This window comes from Parasteatoda tepidariorum, chromosome 1, assembly GCF_043381705.1.
Source record: "Parasteatoda tepidariorum isolate YZ-2023 chromosome 1, CAS_Ptep_4.0, whole genome shotgun sequence".
NCBI lineage: Eukaryota > Metazoa > Arthropoda > Arachnida > Araneae > Theridiidae > Parasteatoda > Parasteatoda tepidariorum.
In genome coordinates, this window is record NC_092204.1 from 91,783,605 (window position 1) to 91,806,819 (window position 23,215).

The 23,215-nt window shown below is 27.1% G+C and overlaps 1 protein-coding gene across 5 annotated transcripts in view; it reads left to right on the forward strand.

Moving 5' to 3' along the window:
• Nucleotides 1-9,883, forward strand: part of LOC107438788 (probable sodium/potassium/calcium exchanger CG1090) — a 47,868-nt gene extending 37,985 nt beyond the window's left edge. For all 5 annotated transcript variants that reach the window (XM_016051165.3, XM_016051167.4, XM_043044887.2 and 2 more), the window contains exons 7-11: nt 698-909; nt 2,130-2,384; nt 4,245-4,346; nt 6,426-6,557; nt 7,564-9,883. In XM_016051165.3, coding sequence (XP_015906651.1) covers nt 698-909; nt 2,130-2,384; nt 4,245-4,346; nt 6,426-6,557; nt 7,564-7,763 — 901 coding nt within the window. In that variant the 3' untranslated portion in view covers nt 7,764-9,883. The remainder of the gene's footprint in view (nt 1-697; nt 910-2,129; nt 2,385-4,244; nt 4,347-6,425; nt 6,558-7,563) is intronic.
• Nucleotides 9,884-23,215: the final 13,332 nt, after the last annotated feature.

The following is a 23,215-nucleotide window of genomic DNA, read 5'->3' on the forward strand; positions in this document are numbered from 1 at the left end:
AATCATATATAAAAAAGATTTATTTAAAATTAAAAACATTTCAAGGATAACTTTTAAATATACTGGTTAGAATTCTTCAAGTAATCATCACTCTTCGCTTTCATTTCACAAGCTTATTTACTCATCTCCCAATTGTTTTCCTTATCATTATTTTTTTAAGTATGATATCGTCTCTTTCATTTTTGTGACAACCAGCATTCAGAAAAGATTTGGTGTACTTACTCTATAAACATTAGAGTGTCGTCAACAGAAAGTACATTTTGTAATCTTTTAAATTTTTGCAATATTTTTTTTTATATTCTAGTCATATTGAAGGAATATAACTGAAAATCACAGCATTAAAATCACATAAAAATATTAAATGTTAAAAATAAATTATTAATTTTTTGTTATAAAATTTCCTTTATTTGTGTAAATAATTATGTGTGCCCAAGCAACATATGCAATATTCGAATCTCATTTTCTTGTGCAAAAATTTATATATAATTTAAAAAATAATTAAAATTTTTATCAATGGTTTATTGATCTTATTTTTAAAAATATGAATTTCTTTTTTTACTTTTTCTTGAAATCTTTTATATGGTATTTTCATTAATTTTTACAAAATGCATGAAACATTATATTTCTATGTTCCTGAAAATAATCCTAATAATTTTTGATTTGTGTTTAACTAATGTAATTGCTTTTATTGTTTTAGGTTAGAATCTGCTATTTTTCTGGTGCTATATGCTGTCTATATTATTTTTATGTTTTTTAATGAACGATTTGAAAGATGGGTCAAAAGTATAAAATGTTTGTCTCGTTTGAACTGCAGAATTCCAGAACCTATAAATGGAGTATCGTATCATGCTCTCCCAGATTTGACACAAGCTGGCTTCTTAGATAACTGTGATAAAACTTCCAATTCAGGTAATTTTTGTTTTTGCCACCAAATTTAAGTATCCTTCGTTTTTTCACATAAAATATTTTGTTCTAACTGATTGTTTTAATTATGTTTTCACTTAAGTGTAATATAATAACCCATGCATAAAATATTTATAATTATTTGAAAATTATAAATCATATATGAAAAATCTTTAAAATTGAGCTGAAACTTTATCAGAAAAGTTACTTGTTCAGATATGTGTGTACCAATACTTTTTGTGCAGCCAGTGTATTTTTGTTAAACAACTTAAAGAGAAGCAAATTTGTGGTGAGAGAAAGAAATTGGATGCAACCTTGAATTAAGTGTGGGTCCCTCATTTTAAAAGAAAGCATCTACCATCAATAATTGTAGCACAATTAACAAAAATTTTAAAGTTTTTAAGTGTTCATGTGTGTAGTACATTTGAATTATCCACTGTATTAAATAAACAATCTAATTTTTTAAAGAGGTATAGCTTAAACTTTTTTAAGATATAATTTAATCAGATATAATTTAAAGCATACTAAAGTGAGTTTGAAAACTAGATGCATTTTGCATTCCTTCTCCTTTTCTCAACAAATAAATTAGTTTTGTTCCTATCTGTAGCACAAGTGATAAAACTTTCACATATTTGCGTAGTTTTTGTTGTTTTGACCAATTTAAGATAATGCTCACATTCAAGCTTAAGAGGACGCTTTACGGCAAGAAAAACTTTACATTGCTTTTAAAATTTAAAGTATTGGAAAAAAAGGCAAACCTCAAGTAAGCCATGAAGTTTCAATTGCAGAAAAAAATTCAAAACATTAAAATGCAAGTAAATTATCTCCCATTTTGTAATCCTAAGTTGTCTTCTCATAATTTGTTTGCATTTTGATATTTTGAAGTTGTATTTTCAGCAATTGAAACTTCACAACTTACTCTAGGTTTGCCTGAACTCACTTTCTCTATACTTCAGATTACTTAGGGAGGTGAAAGTGAATTCGCGATGAAAAGTTTATCCCGTGGTATAGCGTCCTCTTATTCTCTTCTCGTGTAACTAGACTTTGCGTGTAAATAGTATAAAAAATATGCCAAAAATAATCTTTTTTTTTGGCAATGTTGAAGTAATTACTAGCAATAAAAGTTAGCTGTTTCATTTATTTCTAATCTTCAGTTTTATTTGTATCTAAGTCGGAATGATGAATTTGAATTTTCACCTCATAATAATTTTTCTTTATTCCAAAAGAACTTACAAGCGTTGAATCACCTCAACCTCTGACTGAAGAAGCAGAAGAAGAAAATTCAGTCTTTTCTCCTCCCGAAGGTGGATTCAGAAAGAGTTTTTGGCTCCTCTCCATTCCCATTTTAATTGTTTGTTACTTCACAATTCCTGACTGTAGAAGAAAAAGGTGGGAAAAATGGTTTTTTGTAACATTTCTGGCATCATGCGTTTGGATTGGTGCTTTATCTTATATACTCGTTTGGATGATAACTATAATAGGTAAACACTGATTTTCTTTCATTTCTTGTGTATCATATAATTTTTACAATATATATTAATACACTGTATACATATGTATATTAATACACTGTATACACATATATATTAATACACTGCATATTACAATGTATTAGTATAATAATTATAAATGAAATATTAGTTAAAAATTAATAATTTTAATTTTTAATACTTGTATTAGTTATAACTTATACTTGTATTAGTTATAACTTATACTTGTATTAGTTATAACTTATAATACTTATATTAGTTATAACTTATACTTGTAATAGTTAGCACTTGTTTTATTATTTATGTATTAGTTAGACTTGTATTAGTTATATTTGAAATATTTTAGTAGTTATAATCAGGGTTGGTGTAACTTAAACCATGATTAAAATCGTGATCTAAATCACTTTATTTTTTTTTTAAAAATTCATTGACTTTAAATCAACTGTAACTTTTTTTTATAAATAATTGATTAAATGTAATTAATTTAATTTTTCTAATTAAATCATTAAGTCAAAAATATTTTTATAAATATATTCTTTAGCATAAGAGGAGTCTTGTTTAAATTTGATTTCATTGATAAAGAAGATTTTATCCAAAGAAATAATGAAAGGGTAAATTATTATATTTCAGAATAGACTAATAAATAAATAAGAGACTAAACGTGGATTAGAGTAATGTCTAACTGCAAAATTATAATTTTCCACTAGCTATATTTATAATTCAAAATTATTGTAAACATAAGAAAATTTACTGGTGATAAATATGTTCTAATTATACCCATTTGGTTTCACATTTAATTGAACACTAAATACATATTAATTGCTATCTAGTGTGTAATAATATTGACGAAAAGCTTCTTCTGCCCAGAAAAACTATGTTAATGTATTCTGATCTTAACTAATTTACTCTTTGTTGAGTATCTAGCTGATGAATTGCCCCCCCCTCCACCTTTACAATTTTAGGATGTTTAGCTTGAATAAAAACAACTGTGATTTTATTTATTCATTGATTAGTTTGTAATAATTAAATAGTAATTTTTGAAAATTTCAGATGGAAATATCAGCTAATTTAGCTTTATTATTTTTTTTAAATAATAGTAAGTACTGTTAATATATTTTATCAAATGATTTGGCTGGTAAATATAAAAAAATGAAAAATATGATTTAAATAAATCCAATTTTTTGATTTTTTTAAAAAAAGTTATGAATTTTGCCTTTGTTGGTTACATTGTAGTTAGTTATAGTGGTTTATTTAAATTATTTGGAGTGGAGTATTTTCAGAGTTATTTAAAATTAATAACAAAAACTTTTGTGTTTTTTTAAAACTTATTTTATGATCATGCACATTCCATTGAGGTACAAAAATATATCTTGTACTGTTAATTTTCACCAATTAATTTTTAAATATAAATTTTTTATAATATTATTTATGACTTATTTCAGGATTATTGTAAAATTAAGGAGAAATAAAAAAAGCAATAAAAGTTTTGAAGATCCCCTTTGATTTAAATCCTGATTGAAGACCGATATTTTTGGGTGATTTATGGGCAGCATGTTTATTGATTTCAGGCTTTTTTTTTTAAAGGACTTGAGTTTAATAATTAACGGAACTAATTTTAAGTGCTGTGTAAAAATATGTGAGCATATCTTTTTAAATATCTGTTAATATTATTTAACTTTTAGTGAGTGCATTTTTATTTAAACAGAACTTTTGCTCCTTTATATGTTACACAAAAGTTAAAAAAAAACTTTTGTTCAATATTATTAAAAAAGTGGTATGCTTATTATTATTAATATTTGTTATTTGAATTTTTTGAAAGTAAAATTAAATATACTAATTTCTTTTCTGTAGGGTTTACTTTGAATATTAAAGATACTATCATGGGATTATCATTTTTGGCAGCTGGAGCTAGTATACCTGATGCTATTTCAAGTCTTTTGGTAGTACGTGATGGTATGTTTTGTTACACTTATTTTTTATGGTGTGAATAATTTTACAGAAATAAGCAAACTCTGTTGGAAACTTATTCTTTATAAAATTTTATTTCCTCAAAAAATATTCTTTATTATAATTTTACTGCACTTTATATTTTTTGTAGTAAATGAATTTAACATATTCAAATAAAAAAAGCCATATAAAGAGAGATATAATTCTCCTATCCATACTAAATAATTTTATATGCTCTAAGTAGAGGATTCTTGTTTCGTACAGTTCTTTATGACAAAATGTATTCTGTATACTGATATATTCCTTATTGTTAATAATATTTTGGTATGTTTTATCTTTTTCATAATATTAAAATTTTGCATTCTCAAATAAAGATAACGATTTTCCTATGTCTACTTAAAATTAAAGTTTTTGCTCTTACTCATATTAATAAATTTTATGTTATCTAATTAAAGGCAATTCTAATTAATGCAATTTCCTCTTACTCGTGCATGATAAATTAACTATGAGTTTTCTAATGAATGAAAATACAGTCAAACCTTGAAAATACAGTCAGACCTATAGTGAACCTTCAAGGGACCGATATTTTGTTTCACTATAACCAGGAGTTCACTATATCTGTCATGCAGGCAATTTAACTAATGGTTCCTTAAATCCTCCCTTTTATTACACATTGTTCAAATAAATGACTGTAAAATGTTATGTAGTAGCAAAAAATGCGTTATTTTTTTATTACTCTTCTTCTTGGATACAAAAATTTTTTTTTAATCTCTAGCTGATAAGTAATCTTCAACATCGGATATAGAAACACTTACCAACTCTGAGAAAATTTTTCCTGAATCTCTGTTATTCCACTTTTAAAACCTGTCTTACCTGCCATATTAGCACATAAAAGTAGTCTCATAAAATTGCTTAGCAAATTCATCGACATTTGTATAGATACTGTGAGATTGTGGTTTCTTCTAATGCTGAACCACTTCAGTAATGTTTCTTCAACATCCTTGTCATCTGCTTTTCTCAACTTCTTTCTGGCATCTAAATTTTTTTCATGAGCAGAAATTATTAACTGCCTATTTTGTCATATGTTACAAACTGCAGATTTGGATAGTTTATATTTTTTCAGCTTGATTGCATCAATTTTCAATTTTTCTGATTATGCCCATTTTATCATCAAGGAAGAACATTTTACGTTTACTGCTCGCCATAGTTAAATTTGAGAAACTTGTTTGCAGGCTTTTTTTAAACTGAACTGAGAGCAAAAAGGAGTTGAAGTGAGGGCCTTATCAACACATATTAGTGTCCAACCCTTTGACAAATAATGACTCATTCCCTCTGACGGAAAATGCATATTGATCCCACTGACACCTTACAGGTGCATCATCTGCCTGGGTTGGAAACATCTGCTTGGTTTGTTTAGGATGGGAAAGTGAGATAAAAGAAGCAAATAATAAAAATGCATATCGCTACATTCCCCTCTATGGATGGTTTTAAAAATCGGTGTATGTATTTATTTTGAAGTAGAAATTTCAAAATTATTACAAAAAAAATGAAGAAAAAAATCTGCCGAAGACAGAAAAAAGTTCATTATATCCAACTTCCTCACTTTTTTGGTTCACTATATCCACAAAATATAACATTATATGTATATGTGTATAGCAAGGCACAGGACCGAACATTTTGTTCACTCTATCCGGGAGTTCATTATAAACTGTGTTCACTATATCGAGGTTTGACTGTAGTTTATTCTTTTTTTACTATAAAATATTTAATTATGAAACATTTAGCTTTAAATGCCATTAAAATAACAGCTCTTGGCTCTCCCCTTTGTAATGAAAATGTTTTTAAATATGACTTCGAAAATTTTAAAAATTAAGATTTAAAAAAAAAGTTAATTAAAAAAAACGAATAACAAATTTAATTAAAGGTTAAAAGATTTTTGCATTGAGCAGAGAATAAATTAAAAATGAAGGAAAGTATATATTATAATTGCTGAGAGGACAGTCGGGAGTGATTTTCATGACTTAACCCATTTTGTAATAAATATATTGTCTAACTTTTTTTCTCCAATGGTTTATATATTTACAGGCTTAGGAGATATGGCTGTTTCAAATGCTGTAGGTAGCAATGTTTTTGATATCTTGCTATGCCTTGGATTGCCATGGTTCATTCAAACTGCTCTAGTGGAACCCGGATCTCATGTTCTTGTTCGAAGCAGAGGTAAGTTTATTGTTTTAAACTATAATAATTATTAAAGTTACCTAGTAACTTTTAGCAACCTTATTTTTATTTATGAAGAAAGTGAGTGTCGTATATATATTTGCCACTTGTTTAAGTTTGAGGGACAATTCCTGATAACAACTAACTTTACACTTAGTGCATACATAGTTTATTAATGTGCGTATCCCTTGCAGGGTTTATCCCTGCATTTCAGGTTTATATAGCAAGTTGATCACAGCACTTTCTAAAAAATTATCAGTCTGTTTTGATCTTCTGTTCTATTACATATTTTTAAATGTATTTTTTGTTAATAATGTATTGGTTTTAAACAAAAATTATGCCATCTTATCTATCTTTGCTGCTGAATAATTACACATTTGACTTGTAATAGGATAAATGAGTTGCACATCTTAGATGTTTCTGGACCTGGACTTTAGTAATTAAACACATGGGTAAAGTAAAATCGTAGTTGAAAAACTGCAGTTTAATTTGGTAGAATTCTCTCAAAAATATTAAACATTCCTGGTTAATGTTAAGCTATCAATTATTTTTTATAATAATTCCATTACGCTGTATGCAAGTGATAAGTGGGTATTCTATGTGTATCCATATCTCATCTTAGAAAAGAAATGAATGAGATTAAGAAATTCTTGTAGCATATTCATGATGTGACAGAGCAGAATTTTTTTCTTGCTGGGATCCTGCTTTTATTTCAAATTTGTTTCAACAGAGGGGGCTCCAAGTAGTACTTTGTGCATGAATCTTTATATTAACACACAACTATCAGGTTTAGCTAAAATTTCTGCCTGATTTTCAACATATTTTAGCACTTTATTCCTCTTAATAATGTCTGTTTAATAATGAATCCTGTACATAAATTCTTTAATATTTTGCTTACATATTAAAATAAGATTATAGTCTTAACAGTACTTTTTATAAGCCTATAATCTGTTATAGAATTATATTTTCATAATATTATTGCCTCATCTGTTTTTAATGTTTTTAGGTCTTACTTATTCTACTCTAACTCTTCTACTTACAATTGTGTTTCTTCTATTGGCAACACATTTGAATAAATGGGTATTGGACAGGAAATATGGTATAATTCTTCTTATCTGGTATGCAATATTTATGATGATAGCTATTTTTTATGAAAGCAGCTTATTTGGAAGTGATATTCTTCCAATGTGTCCAAGTGACTTTTAAGCAATGAATTTTGAAAAAAATGCTTTAATTTTTATGTGCAATTTGGTTGGCTCAAAAACCTCATTTGTCTGCAGAGTTTATGTAACTGTGCCTTATCTTGTTAATGCTTGTATGCATTATTGCATAAATTTTCATTTCATTTTCTGCCAAATTGTATCTTTATGTCATTTTATTGATGATAGTTGAAATTCTATTAATACTTATTAAATCATGCATTATTCTTCAAAAGTTTATATCGAACGTGTTTTCTATTACAAAATATTTTTTGCATTATAAAGTAATTTTCTTCAAACACAGTATGTGCTAAAATGATTTAATATGTTTTTTCTCTAAAATTCTGAACAAAAATGTCAATATTTATTAAGAGTTAATATTTTTTGAGATCATTCAGGATTGAAATTGAGCTAAGTGTGTTTTGCTGAGCTAAGTTGTGTTTGCTAAGGTGTGTTTTTGAAATATGTCATTAGATATTTTGTTGGAATTTTTATGTTTTTCAAATTTTTAAATAAGAATCCCATTGAGCATAACCCAGAATTAAATAGTTTCTAAATGAGTTGAGAATAAAGATTATGTGTTATAGGGTTTCATGGTTTTAATTTTTTCTAAACATATAGTACATATATTGTAATATTGTATATAGTGGTGTAGTAAAAAAGTTAATTTTAATTTAGAAATTCTGACCGAAAATGTATTGAATAGTTAACTAATTTTTTTGCAAATAATCTTAAGTAACATATAATTTAACTGTACACAATTAATAATGTTTTTGTAATAAGAGATTTATGTTATTTGAAGCATAATTTTTCAAATTTAACCCTCAATTTTTCGAAACATCTGGGTAAGTTGTACAGAATTTTTAGCACAATACCATTTAAAAATATTAGAAAAATCTGTTTGTCACGCAGAAAAGCAACCAAGAAAAAATTTTGTCAAATGCTCAGAGTATAAAAAACCTCACTCATGCATACTTTCTGTCTGAACTACAGTTTTTATGTTGTGTTATGTAATTATTTGTATTGCTTTTTTACTTAAAATGTTTTTGGAATGTTAAAGAAAGGTGAAATAATGAATTTTTTATGAAATCTGACCTGGTACATTTTTTAATGAAATCTAATATTTGAAACGTTAAGTGATTTTTAATTGGCGCATCATATATTTTTATTATGTTTTAAAATATTACTGCTCAACATCTCAAATACCATCTATTTAGTCATGCTCTTTGAGAATTTTATGTAAAAAGTTGAAACGAGCGACCTAGCCAAATTTGAGTCCTTTTGAAATGGTTATATTTTCGATAATTGTTGGCATCTTCGCATTTTTTATTTATAACTTTGCTGACATTATTTTCAATCATTGTATTTTCTATAAAATTTATGACATCTAGTAATCACTTACTTCCCTAAATATTGATTCTAGTGTTTATATACTTTTTTACAAATCTCTACAATATTTTGTAAATTTATTTAATATTGCATTAAGGGGCTTGTGTGAATCAAAAAGTTATGCAATTATGTGCAAATTCTATCACAATTATATGCAATATTTTTAATAACATGATGTAATAACTAGTTTTTGCAAATGATTGCTCATTTTTATTATCTTAATGTGCGATTTCTTAAAATAAATATGAATATTTAAAATGAGTTTTTTTTAAATTATTGAACGATATCCACAGCTTAACTCTTTCACTATTATTACCTTACTGCTAGATTTCTTACAATAATTACAAATGCCATTATTTTGGTGTAGTATTAATTACATTATTGTATGAAATTCTCAATTTTACATCCATCATTATTGTCCTTACAATTTTTTTTAAAATTTCCATTTGGAATTTGTCTTTATTATTATTATTTTTTTTAATTGTTCTTGCATATTCCTTATAAATATTTGTATATTTTGCTTTAGTTTCTGCTAATTAAGTTAATATTAAAATATTTTTGCAGTTGTAAACTTTTTTAAAATTTTAATTTAGACTGTTAAAACTGTATAGTTGTTAAAACTGTATCCAGACTAAGTTTAAAACTGTATACCTAGTTGTTTTTAAATTTTCTCATAAAAATTATAAATAATATTTCTAGTTTTGCTTAGATATTTAATAAACATGTATTTGTTTTGAATTTTTCTTTCTTAAAGTCTTTTTAGAACTTCTCATTTTTATAAAATGTTTTCGAATCATATATATTTAAAATAGTTTTTAAATGCAAACAGTATTCCTAATTTTGAAGAGAACTGGCATTTGTTTCAAGAAAATAGTCTAAGCTTGAGATTGTTGAAGCTTTATGTATTTAATTTTAGGAAAATTTTGAATGGCTATTTCATGGTGCGTAGCGTTTTTAAAAAGTGCTTAAAGGTGCTTATTTTTGATTTTCATAATTTAAAAGCCCTTAAAGGTGCTTTTTTCATTGGGTGTTTTTTAAAAGGGCTTAATTTTCCTTTTTTGAAAATGAAATTTGCGTGCTTTTCACATTGTTCTATTCAACATCTTCACAATTCATTCAACCACAATCCATTTTGGAGTACCATCGGTCCATAGCGTATGAACGCGTCAATCATTTTACATGCTTGATGAAATATTTGCGAGTCAGTATGTGTGTCCACTGAGCTGAGTTTGGTGAGATTCTGGCCCTCTCATGTGCAACTCTGCTTCATTTTGCAAGATATTCTCCATTTCGGACTTCATTTTCCACCCTCTGATATCGAACCGAAAAACCTCTTGATCATTTTATAATGGCTTATATAATCAAGCAAAGAGTTTTTTTTGTCATAAACTAGTTATTTTATGTTGATCATGTAAAGTCTTTTGAAAATTATTTTGTTAATGTATATAATGCTTAAAAAGTACTTTGAAGGTGCTTATTTTTTGTTGAAAGATTTGGCTTTGCACCCTGTATTTTGGTAGTAAGATTTAACTTTAAACTGTTTATTTTTTTTTTGAATACATAAAATTTTTATTTTTTTAAAATTATTTTCCAAATGCTTTTAAATTATTTCAAGAACAGTCATTAAAATTAGCAGGTGAAAATTTTTTGCCTGTTCAATTGTTAAAGAAGGCAGCTTTGAGGAAACTACAATGAACTTAGTATTAAGAATTAGGTTATTAAATAACATGCTGTCTGTTGGCTAACAGACAGTTGCAGAAATGTTAACTCTCTGGTTATTGCACAAGGGATAATGTTTTTTCCCCTATACACTGTTTCTCTATCTTATAAACTGAGGTAACTGGTTTTGCTATTCAGAGATGAAACAGGTATGACTTTCTACAACTAAAACTGCTAAGTTTCAAAACAGGCATACAGAACAAAAATTTGTTTAAAAAAACTATTTTTGTAAAATATTTTAATTAAAATTTTTTTCTTCTCTTTTTTTAATATCATCACTATTTAAATTTTTTTTTTAAAAATTTGAAGAATAAATCGTGTTGCAAAAATTTATGTATTATGTATGAATTCCATCATTCAACATAGAATGCCTTTAATGGACTAGCAAAGTATGAAACGATCTATATTTCACACTTTGCCTCCACATATATAATTAGTAATGAAAAGGCTACTGGCATTATTTAAAATGGCTTGGAAAAGTATATAATAAATCTTATATATTAACACCAGACATTCTGGACAATGACTAAACATTCTATAGATTGCCAGTATTCCATACATTGACTTACAGGCATACTATGGAATGACTAGGCTGGGCATATAATAATTCTCATACTTTATACTTTGCTTAAAGATATACTTAATAATGCTATGCTATGACAAGGCATTCTAAAGAATGCCAACATTTTATATATTCATATAATGTTTTGCAGGTATTCTAAAAAAATGACAAGGCAGACTGTAGTATACAGTTTTAAGTTTCATGCTTTGTCTAAAAACGATTAATATTCTTTGCAATGACTAGACTTTTTATGGAATGCCAGTATATCTTGCATTGACGTTAATCATATTCACTAATTATGACTAGGCTTGAATTCTTAAAATATATGCATTTAAAAAAAATTAGATAATTAGTGAAAGGTTTTTTTGAATGTTTTATTTTATTTGTCATTTTATTTATCATTTATTTAATATTAGTGAGAGTATAGATTCATTTACTGTTGGCACATCTTTGACAACAATGTAATGATAATGATTTCATAAATTATGTTATTGCATGCAAGTTTTTCATGTGTTTAAAAATAATATTGTCCCAAGAATTACAAAAAATCATTGTCTTTTTCTGTTTTAAATCTAAATTTATCATGAGTTGATGTGAGAAAGGGTATTTATTTATCTATTTTTATTGTTTTTGTTAAAATCCATACTAAAAGTTTATTTTTATTTTCATTTTTAGAAATAATAAAATCTTTCTTTTTTTGTGAAATAAATATATATATATATATAAATAAATATGAAATGTTCTGTTTTTTTTCTTGTTTCATTTTATAAACCTCTTTTTTATTAAGTTTTTTATTAAAATATGATGCAATAGTTAGATAATGACTGTAATTAGATGATTGGATGTATTTACACTACATGAAATGAGTATATATTGTAGATAAAATAAGGAATAGTGTATTACTTTCTATGATAACTATTGTGATTATGTTTCTTATGTGTTAAAAAGATGTTTTTATTTGTAATTAAATACAGTTGACTCATTAAAAATTTATTTATTTTTTCATTAGTTGATCTTAAAGATTTCTTAATCTATGTTTAATATGATAAACTTTTAATAATTCTAAGACAATCATATATTCTTTATAATATATCTAAAATGGAAATTTCTCGTGTATTTCTGAAATTGTCTTTTATAGGTTGTTCCTGTGCTATAAACTAAAAGTATATTTTGATTGTAATGTGCAATTATAGTTACTTAAGCCACTTTTCAAGTTAAGACATTCAATTTAGAGGTAATAAATTGTTGTAGGATTTCAGTTTGTAGATAAAATAACTGCATATTTGTAAAACATTATATGTTTTACTAGTATGGAAAATTTCTAAAGCCTAATAATAAAACGTTAACACAGATGTGATTCCAGTGTCTCTTTTATATATTTTTTCTGACATTCTAATTACAGACAAAAACTTATTTGGGTATTTTTTAATTAAAAAAAAACATATTAAATCTGTTTGATTATCAAAATTATATTTGTACCAAAATGTAAAATCCAAAAAAGTAGTTTTAAATTTTTTTCATTCTTATTCAAAAATTTATCAATTGATTGATCAAATTATCAATTGATTTTGTAAAATAGAGAAATTTTATTGTTGCATAATTGTTTCGCTTAAATCTAAATAACTGCAAATAAGTGCATATTCGGAAGATTTTTTTGAACCTAGCTGTGTTTTTAAAACTTTACTTTTAACACAGAAAAGACACTGGTGTTTCATGCTGTATTTCATAACCATAAATTATTAAAATGCTAAACATAATAATTTTCATTTATTTTGACCTAATATAAAACAAAATAATAAAGCATGTAAAATATATTTAATAGAAACTCTACCTCAAAGGGCTAAACAAGTGGGTCTAAGTTACCCTACAATTGACAGCAATAAGAGTTTAATGTTTGGTGACGAGGTAACAAATCTCTAAAATAAATGTACACTTATTTAGCACCTATAATTGAAGCCGAGAAAGTTCTTTTATTTAACATTTTTGTCTTCTGAAGTTTAAGTAATAAGTTTATGCAAAAACCTTATTTATCTTTCTAATTTATGTGATTGCATTAGTTGAAAACTATTCTGTTTCGATTATTTAGAGTTAAAACAAAGTCATGCATTTTTTAGAAACAATAAACTTTTTGCCTGTTATGTATTTTATCGATTACAACATTATAGACTAACAAAAATACAAAAAAAATTGTTAGGTCAAATTAAAAAGTGTTTAATATTTAACTTATTAAAAAATGTAAAGTTAAATAGAAATATAATCAGTTTTGTATACCAACCATAAAAGGATCGATTGAGGTTATGTTTAAAAGTGGTTATAGGTAGCGTTAAAAATATGTAATTTATGAGGTGTTTTAAGTTCTCTGAAAGTATATCAAACGAGAGTAAAGATTTATAAACTTATTTAAACATACATAATTTAACACTAAATATAACCATATTTACACATTAAATAAAAAGTTATTAACACATTAAACATAAACTAATTAAAATAGAGATCTAAAACATTTGTGAAACAAACTTACGGTATGAAATTGAACATTCTAAATCTAAACAATATCGCTTAAATCAGCATCTAAATTTGACTCTGCAAAAGTGCCTTAAGTTACCCCAGTGGCTTAAGTAACAAAGAATGAAGGTGCTTTTTTAAAGTTAATTAAATGTGCTCCTTCGTGTAAGATGTTGTAATAGTGCTTTAAAAGCTTACATGTTCTTAAGAATATTAAACTTTTTGAATTATGGATAGATTGATTTAGATGTACGTATTTAGCTGTTATTTGTTGATTTGCTATCTGCGATTGCTTGATTGTTAATTTTCATTGAAATTTTTTTTTTTATAAAGAGCTGTAATCTAACGTTCAAATTAATTAAAAATGTGCGTTATTGAACAGCGTATTGTACATGAGAAATTAAAACTATCTTGACAAAGCCCATATTGTTTTAAAGTTTAACATAAAATAAAAGTCTTTTATAACTCAATAATTGTTTGTTAAAGTTTACAAAACTTTTATGTATTTTTTAAAATATTGCTTTAAATGCTTACATGTATCATGCTTATATTGGAGAGAGAGATTTCTAGAATCACGGATAGATCAATTTAGATATATGCATATAGCTGTTATTTGCTGACTCGCTATCTATGAATTCTTCATTGTGCTTTTTCCTCGCATATTTTGACTGAAATTTTTATAATATATGAAAAGCTGTGGCCTAACATTTAAGTCAATGAAAAATGTGCACAGAAAACTGATACAGACTTGACAAAGCCCATACTGTTTTAAGTTTTGTCTTATAATATAGTTTGTTTTGTTGCTCATTAATTGTCATGGTCATAAAACATATTTAAATTTTTTAAAATATTTTAGAAACAGATATATATTCCATTTTCAAAAATCCTGTTTTGAATTCTGTAGTTCTAAGCAAAAACAACTGCAAGTAAGCGTTTCGAAATTTTTCCTCATTGGCATGACAGCCCCAAGTATGCCAAATAAATAAATTTAAATCTGATTAGCATTTTTGAAAAAAAAAATGTTTTGAGCTTTTTTTTCCAGAAGAACACTACTGTGAAAGAAGTCATAAATTGCACATTAATATCGAATTAATTATGTTTTCAACAGCTATTAAAAATTGACTTAATTAACTATTTAAATGAATTTTGCTTAAGTCCACATGTGTTGATGATAGACCATAAAATAAATAAATTAGCTTGGCACATTAAGTTCTAAATAATATTAAATGTAAGTTTTTTCAGTCCTAAATTTATTTGACAAAATAAAATTCTATAAATAATTTATTTTGGTGCGTCTTCGTTTGAAATTAATATTTCTGTTTTAAAAATGGATATTAAAAGTATTATGGATGGTATAGAGCTGTGGCTACCTACTGGCGGCCCGCAAAGCCTTTTTTTGTGGCCCGCAAGCTGCAAACATTAGTTGTCATTTTTTTGCTGACAATTTTCGTAAAAGATCTATATTGGTTCAAAATACTTTTCTTTCTTTAAAAAAACTCTAATTTCTTCGTTTCTGTGAAATTTAACATACCAACGATGCAAATAAAAAATTTTCTCAAGTTTTGCATCCAAGAAAATATTTGTTCAAATACAAAAATAATCGTGTACGTTGCTCTTTTTTTTTTTTTTTTTTTTTTTTTTTTTTTTTTTTTTTTTTTTTTTTGTATTTTGTGATTATATATGCATGTGTGTGTCAGAAATTTTCTCGAAGAAATTCTCCAATTTAACTTTTTGAAACCACTCATTTCGGACGAAATTATTTACATTTGTAAATTTTGTTGCCAGAATTTTTTAATATGCAATTAAATAATTTTAAAAATCTACTTCTAATTTAAATTGTCATTCAATACTTTTGTTTTGTACAATTTGATAAAAATCTGATAGTAATATTTAATATTTCTTCAAACATAAAAGAGTCCTATATAAAATTTTAATAAAGTAGCAGCCCGCCATTTGACTGGTGTTTTTAATTTGCAGCCCCCGGCTTCACGTAAGTTGGAAATCCCTGGTATTGAGGGATCTTTGTCATGAATATTTTTACAATTTTTGGAATCCATGCTTCTAGAATGCTTGTCAAAAATGATGTTAGGAAAGTACCCACATTAAGGGTCGCTAACTCATATTTAAGCAAGGAAAAAAAATACTATCAAAATCATTTGAATCACAAGTGAGGAAGGTGGCATTAAATCCAGTTTGACTACCTCATGCCACTTGGAGTCTGTTCTCATAGTATTTGCTTTTTAGATCCTCTCCATTTGTTTCGTTGTTCAAATAGGTTTTGTATTTTCAATCCTACCTTCCTCAGTAGTGATTCAAAAAATTTTAATGTTTTATTATTATTAATTTATTATCCCTTATTTTAATGCGCTTTTGACTTTACTTTTGACGAGGATACTAAAATTATACGTTAAGAACAGGCTATTATAGGACAACCTGAATTTTTTTTATAGAGAAATATGCTTGCTTTAAGAAATTCTTACTGTGATTTAATATAAATTTTTATTCAATTTAATTTTGACCTTTCCTTTAAAACATAGTCATCACTTTTCTGCACAGTTAGCAAATGTATGAGAGTCAAAATTTTTACTTATATTAGGAAAAGTTTCCCTATTATTATTTTTTTTACTTTGTCTGTTATTTTATCAGATAGCAATTTAACTTCCTGTAAGCTTCAGTGATATTTTTTTATTATTTATCAATTATATACTATATAAATTTTGTTTGTATTATTTTGAAATCTTGTCAAAACATTTTTTAGTTTTTTTTTTTGAACATTGTATGTTATAATTGTTTTTATTCTTTTGTAATTTTTTTTTGTTCTTTATTGTATATAACTCATTAGTTACATTCCAAATAAAGATACATATATTTCTTACTTGTTTGTTCTTTCAAAATATATATCGGGTATTTCACAAGCACCATTCTTTATAATATTCCTTGTTAAAAATGCGAAAAGAAAATATGTACATATTAGCAGCCAAAAAATGTTTGAATTACGGAAAAATAAAAAAGTTATTAAAACTTGAAACGAAGAAGGTGGATTAAAAATATCAAAATCAGTTTATTGCTTGAGACTACTAGGAGCTGTTTCTCATTAACTATTCAACATCCTTTCTGTTTTCTTCGCCAATGAAACAGATTTTGATGTTCTTTAACTCGTCTTTTTCGTTTATGATTCCTCAAATTTTGATAACGTTTTTCTTTTTCTTCTTACTTTATATTAATTTGCAACTTCTAATGTAAGCAATTTTCAAAAAATATACTTTAAGGTCAGGTTGGTCAGGTTTTATCTGATGGATACAACCTGAAGAAGGCTAATCGGAAGATACACCCCCAAAATACCAATCAGAATGTACAGTCCGTAAAAAAAAAGAAAAAAAAAAGAAAAAAAGATATCACCCTGAATAACTTTTGTTCTAATCATCAGATTATTACAAACTAAGTGTCAATCTTAATGGTTCCTTGGGATGACCTCAAATATGCTAATTAATTAGTGCTAACTATTAATTAAGTTACGAAATCAGACACAAAAGCGTACTTTCTCTGAATAAACATTTATTGTTTTTGCATATTTGGTATCCTGACCCTTGAAATAGGGGGGGGGGGGTAGACAAAATTTCGAGAAATTTGGGTAAAGTCGCCACCGCAATTGAATATTTTAAGATAACCCATAGTCTGATTCAAGAGAGGAAAACTTAATTTTACTCGGTTGCTAAGCAACTAATTTTAGACTATAAAAAAATTGAAATAATGTTCGATGATTGCTCGGAGATTTTTAGTTAATAACAGTTAATAGAAAATTTACTCGAAGTTTCTGGGCAATTGACAATTCTTAAGCTGATTTCTGCCCAAAAAGCAACGATTTTTATTTCTTTTTAATCTCTATTGAAAAGAAAATATGAATCAATTTATCAATTATTTATGATTTTCTAAGCTTTTTGAATCTGAATACATGAACTTTTTATCTGAATTTATTTGGGTTTTTGATGTTATTTTTACTTTATTTATGCGAGGATTACAAACTAAAATCAAATTTTCATAGCTTATTATAACTATATGCAAAATTTTAGGGATAATCATTTTTACAGTTTTAATCTAGTCTTCTAGGCAAGAAAGGTTGAAGAAAGAAGAAAAAAAAAGGGCCTAAAAAATAAAATGTCGATTGTATAGTAATTCTAATGCACATTTACAAAGTTTTATATAATTAACGATATTTCTTTTTTCTATTACTGAATGTTAAGTGGCATTTTAAAAACATTGAAATATGCTATGTTTAAGAATAACATATTAAAATAATATGTTGCATATTGTATGATTAATTGTTTAAAAAATCACTTCATTCTGCGAGATATTTAAGTTACACGGTTTTCTTTGGATAAAGATAATTTGCAAATAGCATCCTGATGTTTCGATACATTTTGAAACATTCAATACATTTTTATTTTCGCAAATTCACCATAAAATGTCGCACAACATGTTCTTCAATTACGATAAGCTACATTCATCACCAAGTACCGCTACTGTGATTTCTTTTTCTTATATATATCTGATACGCTACTCTCTTTTTAAACAGAGTTTGTAAGGTTCTTAAGATACTGAAATGGAGGAACAAAGCCATCCCCGCTGCAGAGGATCAAAATTGTGGTGGCATGTCTTCGGATCATCTCAGGGATGTCTCCCGGACCATCGCCAATAGCCCATTGTGAAGCTCTAGTGCGACGTAAATGAATTACAACTACAGCGGCGGGCAGGTTAGGGTAAAGCTTATTATATATATATATATAGGTCAAAATAGGTCTTATATCCTGAAAGTAAATGGTCCTCTTATTAGTAAAATATAATTTCGAGTTTTCGTTGAGAATAGCATATAAGGCAAAGAAAGCGCCTCTAGCCTTTTAATAATATCATCTATATGCTTACTCCAGCTTAAGTTATTAGGCATGGTAATTCCCAGGTATTTAACTTGTTTGATGGATGCGATATTTACATTAAACAAAAGGATATTTGAGATTTTTGATCATGATGTTAATAATCATGAATCGACTCTTATCTGGGTGTAACCTTATTGTCCATTTGAAGGACCAGTTTTCCACAATTTTTAATTTATTTTGTAATAATTATATTGCTCGATTGGTTATCATAGATTTTGTGATGATTGCAGTGTCATCCGCATGAAGTGCTACAAGTTCATTACTATTATTATTGTCTACAGGGTAGGCTGTCGTGTACACTATATATAAAATCGGGTCTAGCATAAACCCCTGCGGTTCTCCCTCTCTGACAATTTTATAGTCCCTCTCTTCAAATCTTTCACCATTCTCCACAAGGAGTTATCCTCCTTATTCAAGGTTGCAACTTTGTCATTCCTTAGAATATTTCTGTGTTTTTGACAGTCAGCTTTAACGATTCTATTTAATCTATTAATTTCATATTTATAAGCTGGGTTGTATGTACGTTTGTACATTTTGATTAATTTTTTTATGCCTGATGTTATCTTTAAATGAACTTGGCAGTTTAAAATTATTTAGGTTCTTAGGTTTTTAAGTAGTATCTTCCTTAATAGCTTGGTTTAGTACATTATTAAGAGCATGAATGGAGTCTTTTATTTCATCATTCGAGTTGATGGGAGGCGGTTGCTTAACACTAGATTGCCTAAGGAAGTCATTTTGACTGCTTTTAATTTCAATTAGAAAAACAATGATGTCTATAATGACACAATTTCTTAGAATTTTGTGACTTTTTGTACAACATATAATTTTTTTTATTGTTAAGATTTACTAATAACTTGTTAAATAACTGTAAATAATATAAAAAATGTTAAAAATTAATTTTAAACAAATTTATTTACGCATTCACAATCCTGTCATTTTGACTGCTTTTAGGCAATATAGGTATATAATAATTTCCCGTCTTTCTAGTGTTAAATTTAATGGTCAGGATATTATGGTATAATAACCAGTGAGTGCTCTTCTTAATTACAAATCTCCTCTTTATTCTAGATATTGGTGTTGATCAACACTGAGAGGTTGTCGCTACTTAAATTATTAATAACACTGAGAGCAAATCGTGGTGCCATGTTATTGAGCATAATGTCTAATATATCAGGTCTGTAATTATAATTGTACGGGTAGTAGATCGGTTCAGAAGGTGCATATATTGTGAGGCCAAGAGTTTTAGCAATAGTGTGTAATCTCGGTCCTTGTTTATTATCCGAGTTACAACCCCAGATCTTATTCTTGGCGTTCATATCACCTAGTACAATTGGTCGAAGTAGATCAGAAAATGATCCTCTTTGAGATCGTTATTCGGTGGATTATATATAGTAGTGATCTCTTGATATTACGATCATTTAATTGAATGATAACCGAAGTTTCATAAATGTTATCTGTCGTTTGAACACAAAATAAAGATGATTTGATAGTTCTAGAAACATATACGGCCGTTCCACCACCTTTGTGGGAAGTTCGGTCTCATCTATAAGAATTGTATAGAGGTATGTTTAACTTATGATTAGGTTTTGGATGCGTTTGTGTTATGAATAGAACATTAGGAGGGTTATCAGCCACAAAGTCTAATAACTCAAGCCATTTTAGATATTAGATTGTTCGCATTCCAAAGTATTAGGCTTAGTGGTACAAAATTATTATTTCTTGCCATGATTAAAGCTTTGGCTTCCTTTATTTTTCTCTGTATTAAGAGATTTTGACATTTGTTGTTCGCTAACTTTAGCTATGAGATTTTGAAGGTAGCTTGATGATTCAATAGCTTTTAATAGAAGCTTTTCCAAAACTAAGATTTTCATTAGTTTTTTTATTTTTCACTACGCTAGCGTAGCTTATTGGATTTTCATTTGTTATTGGAATCATCCTTTTGAGGTCGAATGACTCTCCTTTGTAATTTTAGTTTTTTAATTTTTTCAACAACCTTAAAGTATTTTTCACAGCCAGAGAAATTGACCGGGTGGGTTCCATTGCAGTTACATCATTTAGGTTCTTTGTGCTCTGGTTAAATGGTTTCCAGCACATTTAACGTATCTAGCTGCGTGTTTAGAGTATGATTACCCAAGAAAAAACTCCTGGCAACGGTGACATTGCGTTGGTCTATCTGAATTTTTAATAGTCTTCAACTCGTATGCTAGTATCCAAAATGTGTCTGACCTGATAGATTTCTTTATAATTTGCTGCCCTGTGAAGATCCACTATAAAGACAAGTAGCTTTTATTTTCCTCCATATCGCCTTCTTTCGAGCTGAGTGACATTTGCCACTGGTAGCTTATAAACTTCCATTAGATTTTTTCGGATTTCTTGAGGATCAAAATCTTTTGGGACGCTTTTAAACAATTCTTAATTTTCTTTCACTTAAAAGTGAATACGTATGATAAGATATTTTACGATACGTACGATAAGATACGTGTGATAAGAATACGCGTGATAAGATACTTATTTTATGTACTCTGACTTGGAATCACAGACTTTCTTTCGAATTTTATTGTTATAAAAATTAAACCCCGTAGCTTTTTCAGTTATCATTCCAAATTTATGTTGATATTTTTTGTTTTTAATTTTTCGTAATTACAAGAACTCGTCAAATATATTTTGCAGAAAGAAATTAATTAGCAATAGTACGAAATCTATATATATATTTCTCTTACACGGCACCAAAAAAAAGCCTCATTACAACTCCCCGAATGGCAACGTTAGAAAATCGAACAATGATTGCTGCTAAAAATGTCACATGGCAAATCAAGAAGAGGTGGCTCAACATATAGCGCTTTTAAAAACGGAAACAATAACCAGAGTGAGCATTATCAGGTTGTTCAATTCAGATACATGCCCTATAAACATGATAATACATGAAATGGTTTTTTGGAAAAAATTTAATTGAAACTTATGTACACGAATGTCAATTATAATAGAAATTTATTTCAATAATGCTGATCACCAAAAAATATTTCATTTGGCGATAAAACAAATTTTTGTGTTCTTGAAAATGAAAGACTTTTTGAGGGTTATTATCTCACAAGGAAAAGTTAGGGTTTAAAGTTTATGTTTTTAAATAATAAAATTTTCTTCTAAAACTTTCAGAATTTCTAGCATTAACTAATTTATTATACACATTTAGTTGAATTTAGGTGAGTAACTGCAATATTTGATAATTTATTTTGCTAATATGTTTCTCATTTAGCTAATGTTTTGATTTTTTCACCATGTACAATCTAAATAGCTAATATACTTTTTTAAAAGCAAATAAGAACATTGATAGAATTCTTCTACATAAGTACAATACTATGTCTTTGATGATAAAATACTATGTCTTTGATGATAATATACTATGTCTTTGCGCTAGAACATTGTGTTCATTGGCGAGCGAGCGCAGCGAGCCATGGTTCACGGCGTGAACCACATAGGATTGCGTAGCAATTCTCGGGGGTTGGCGAGCGTTAGCGGGCAGGGGGCGGAGTCTCCTAGTATTTATTATTAATATTACATTCAAATTTTACATAATTATTTCATATTCATTATTTTAATTTCTTACGTTCACTGAACAAAGTTAATTAGAATTTATTATAAATATGAGTTGCGCATAACACATTCAAATTTACCGTTTCATTATTACTAAATGGTAATTAATTATCTTGAATACTATTGTGATATAAATATAATTAAAGAATAACATTTTTAAGCTTTTAATTTTGAATAATTAGTAAAATTAAACGCATATTTATACCTGAGAATAATATCAAAAAGAGATCATAAAAGAAAAGTAAGTTATGAACAAGTAAATACTCTTAAAAATTTAATTAGTTTTACGTTTATGTCAGACAAATATATCTAGACCTTTTTTGTTTATTAATGATCATTTCAAAATATTTTTTTTGTACAATAAGTTAGCACGAAACGTTAAGATGACAATTTTTTGTCATAAATTAGCAAACCAGTTAAAAATGTAACTAATTTAGTAACTCAATTTCTTTTCAGTCATTGAATATAATTAAACGTAATCAATAATCCCAGTTCTTTTCCACAAGCAAGAGTTGCATGAATCGCTTAATACCTCTAATTAATTTAATAAATAGATGACAAATTAGTCGCATGTCTTTGAATTGAATAGACAGCAGAGACCAGACTTCGACTTTGATCGTAATAATTGTGTTTCTGGTAAATGGATTTTAGATGGAAAGTTAAACTATTTTGCAAATTAAGTGGTACTATTATTACAGAATTTAAAATCTTGTTGAGGAAATTGAACAATTGGATTAATTCTATTTAGCTATTGAAATTATT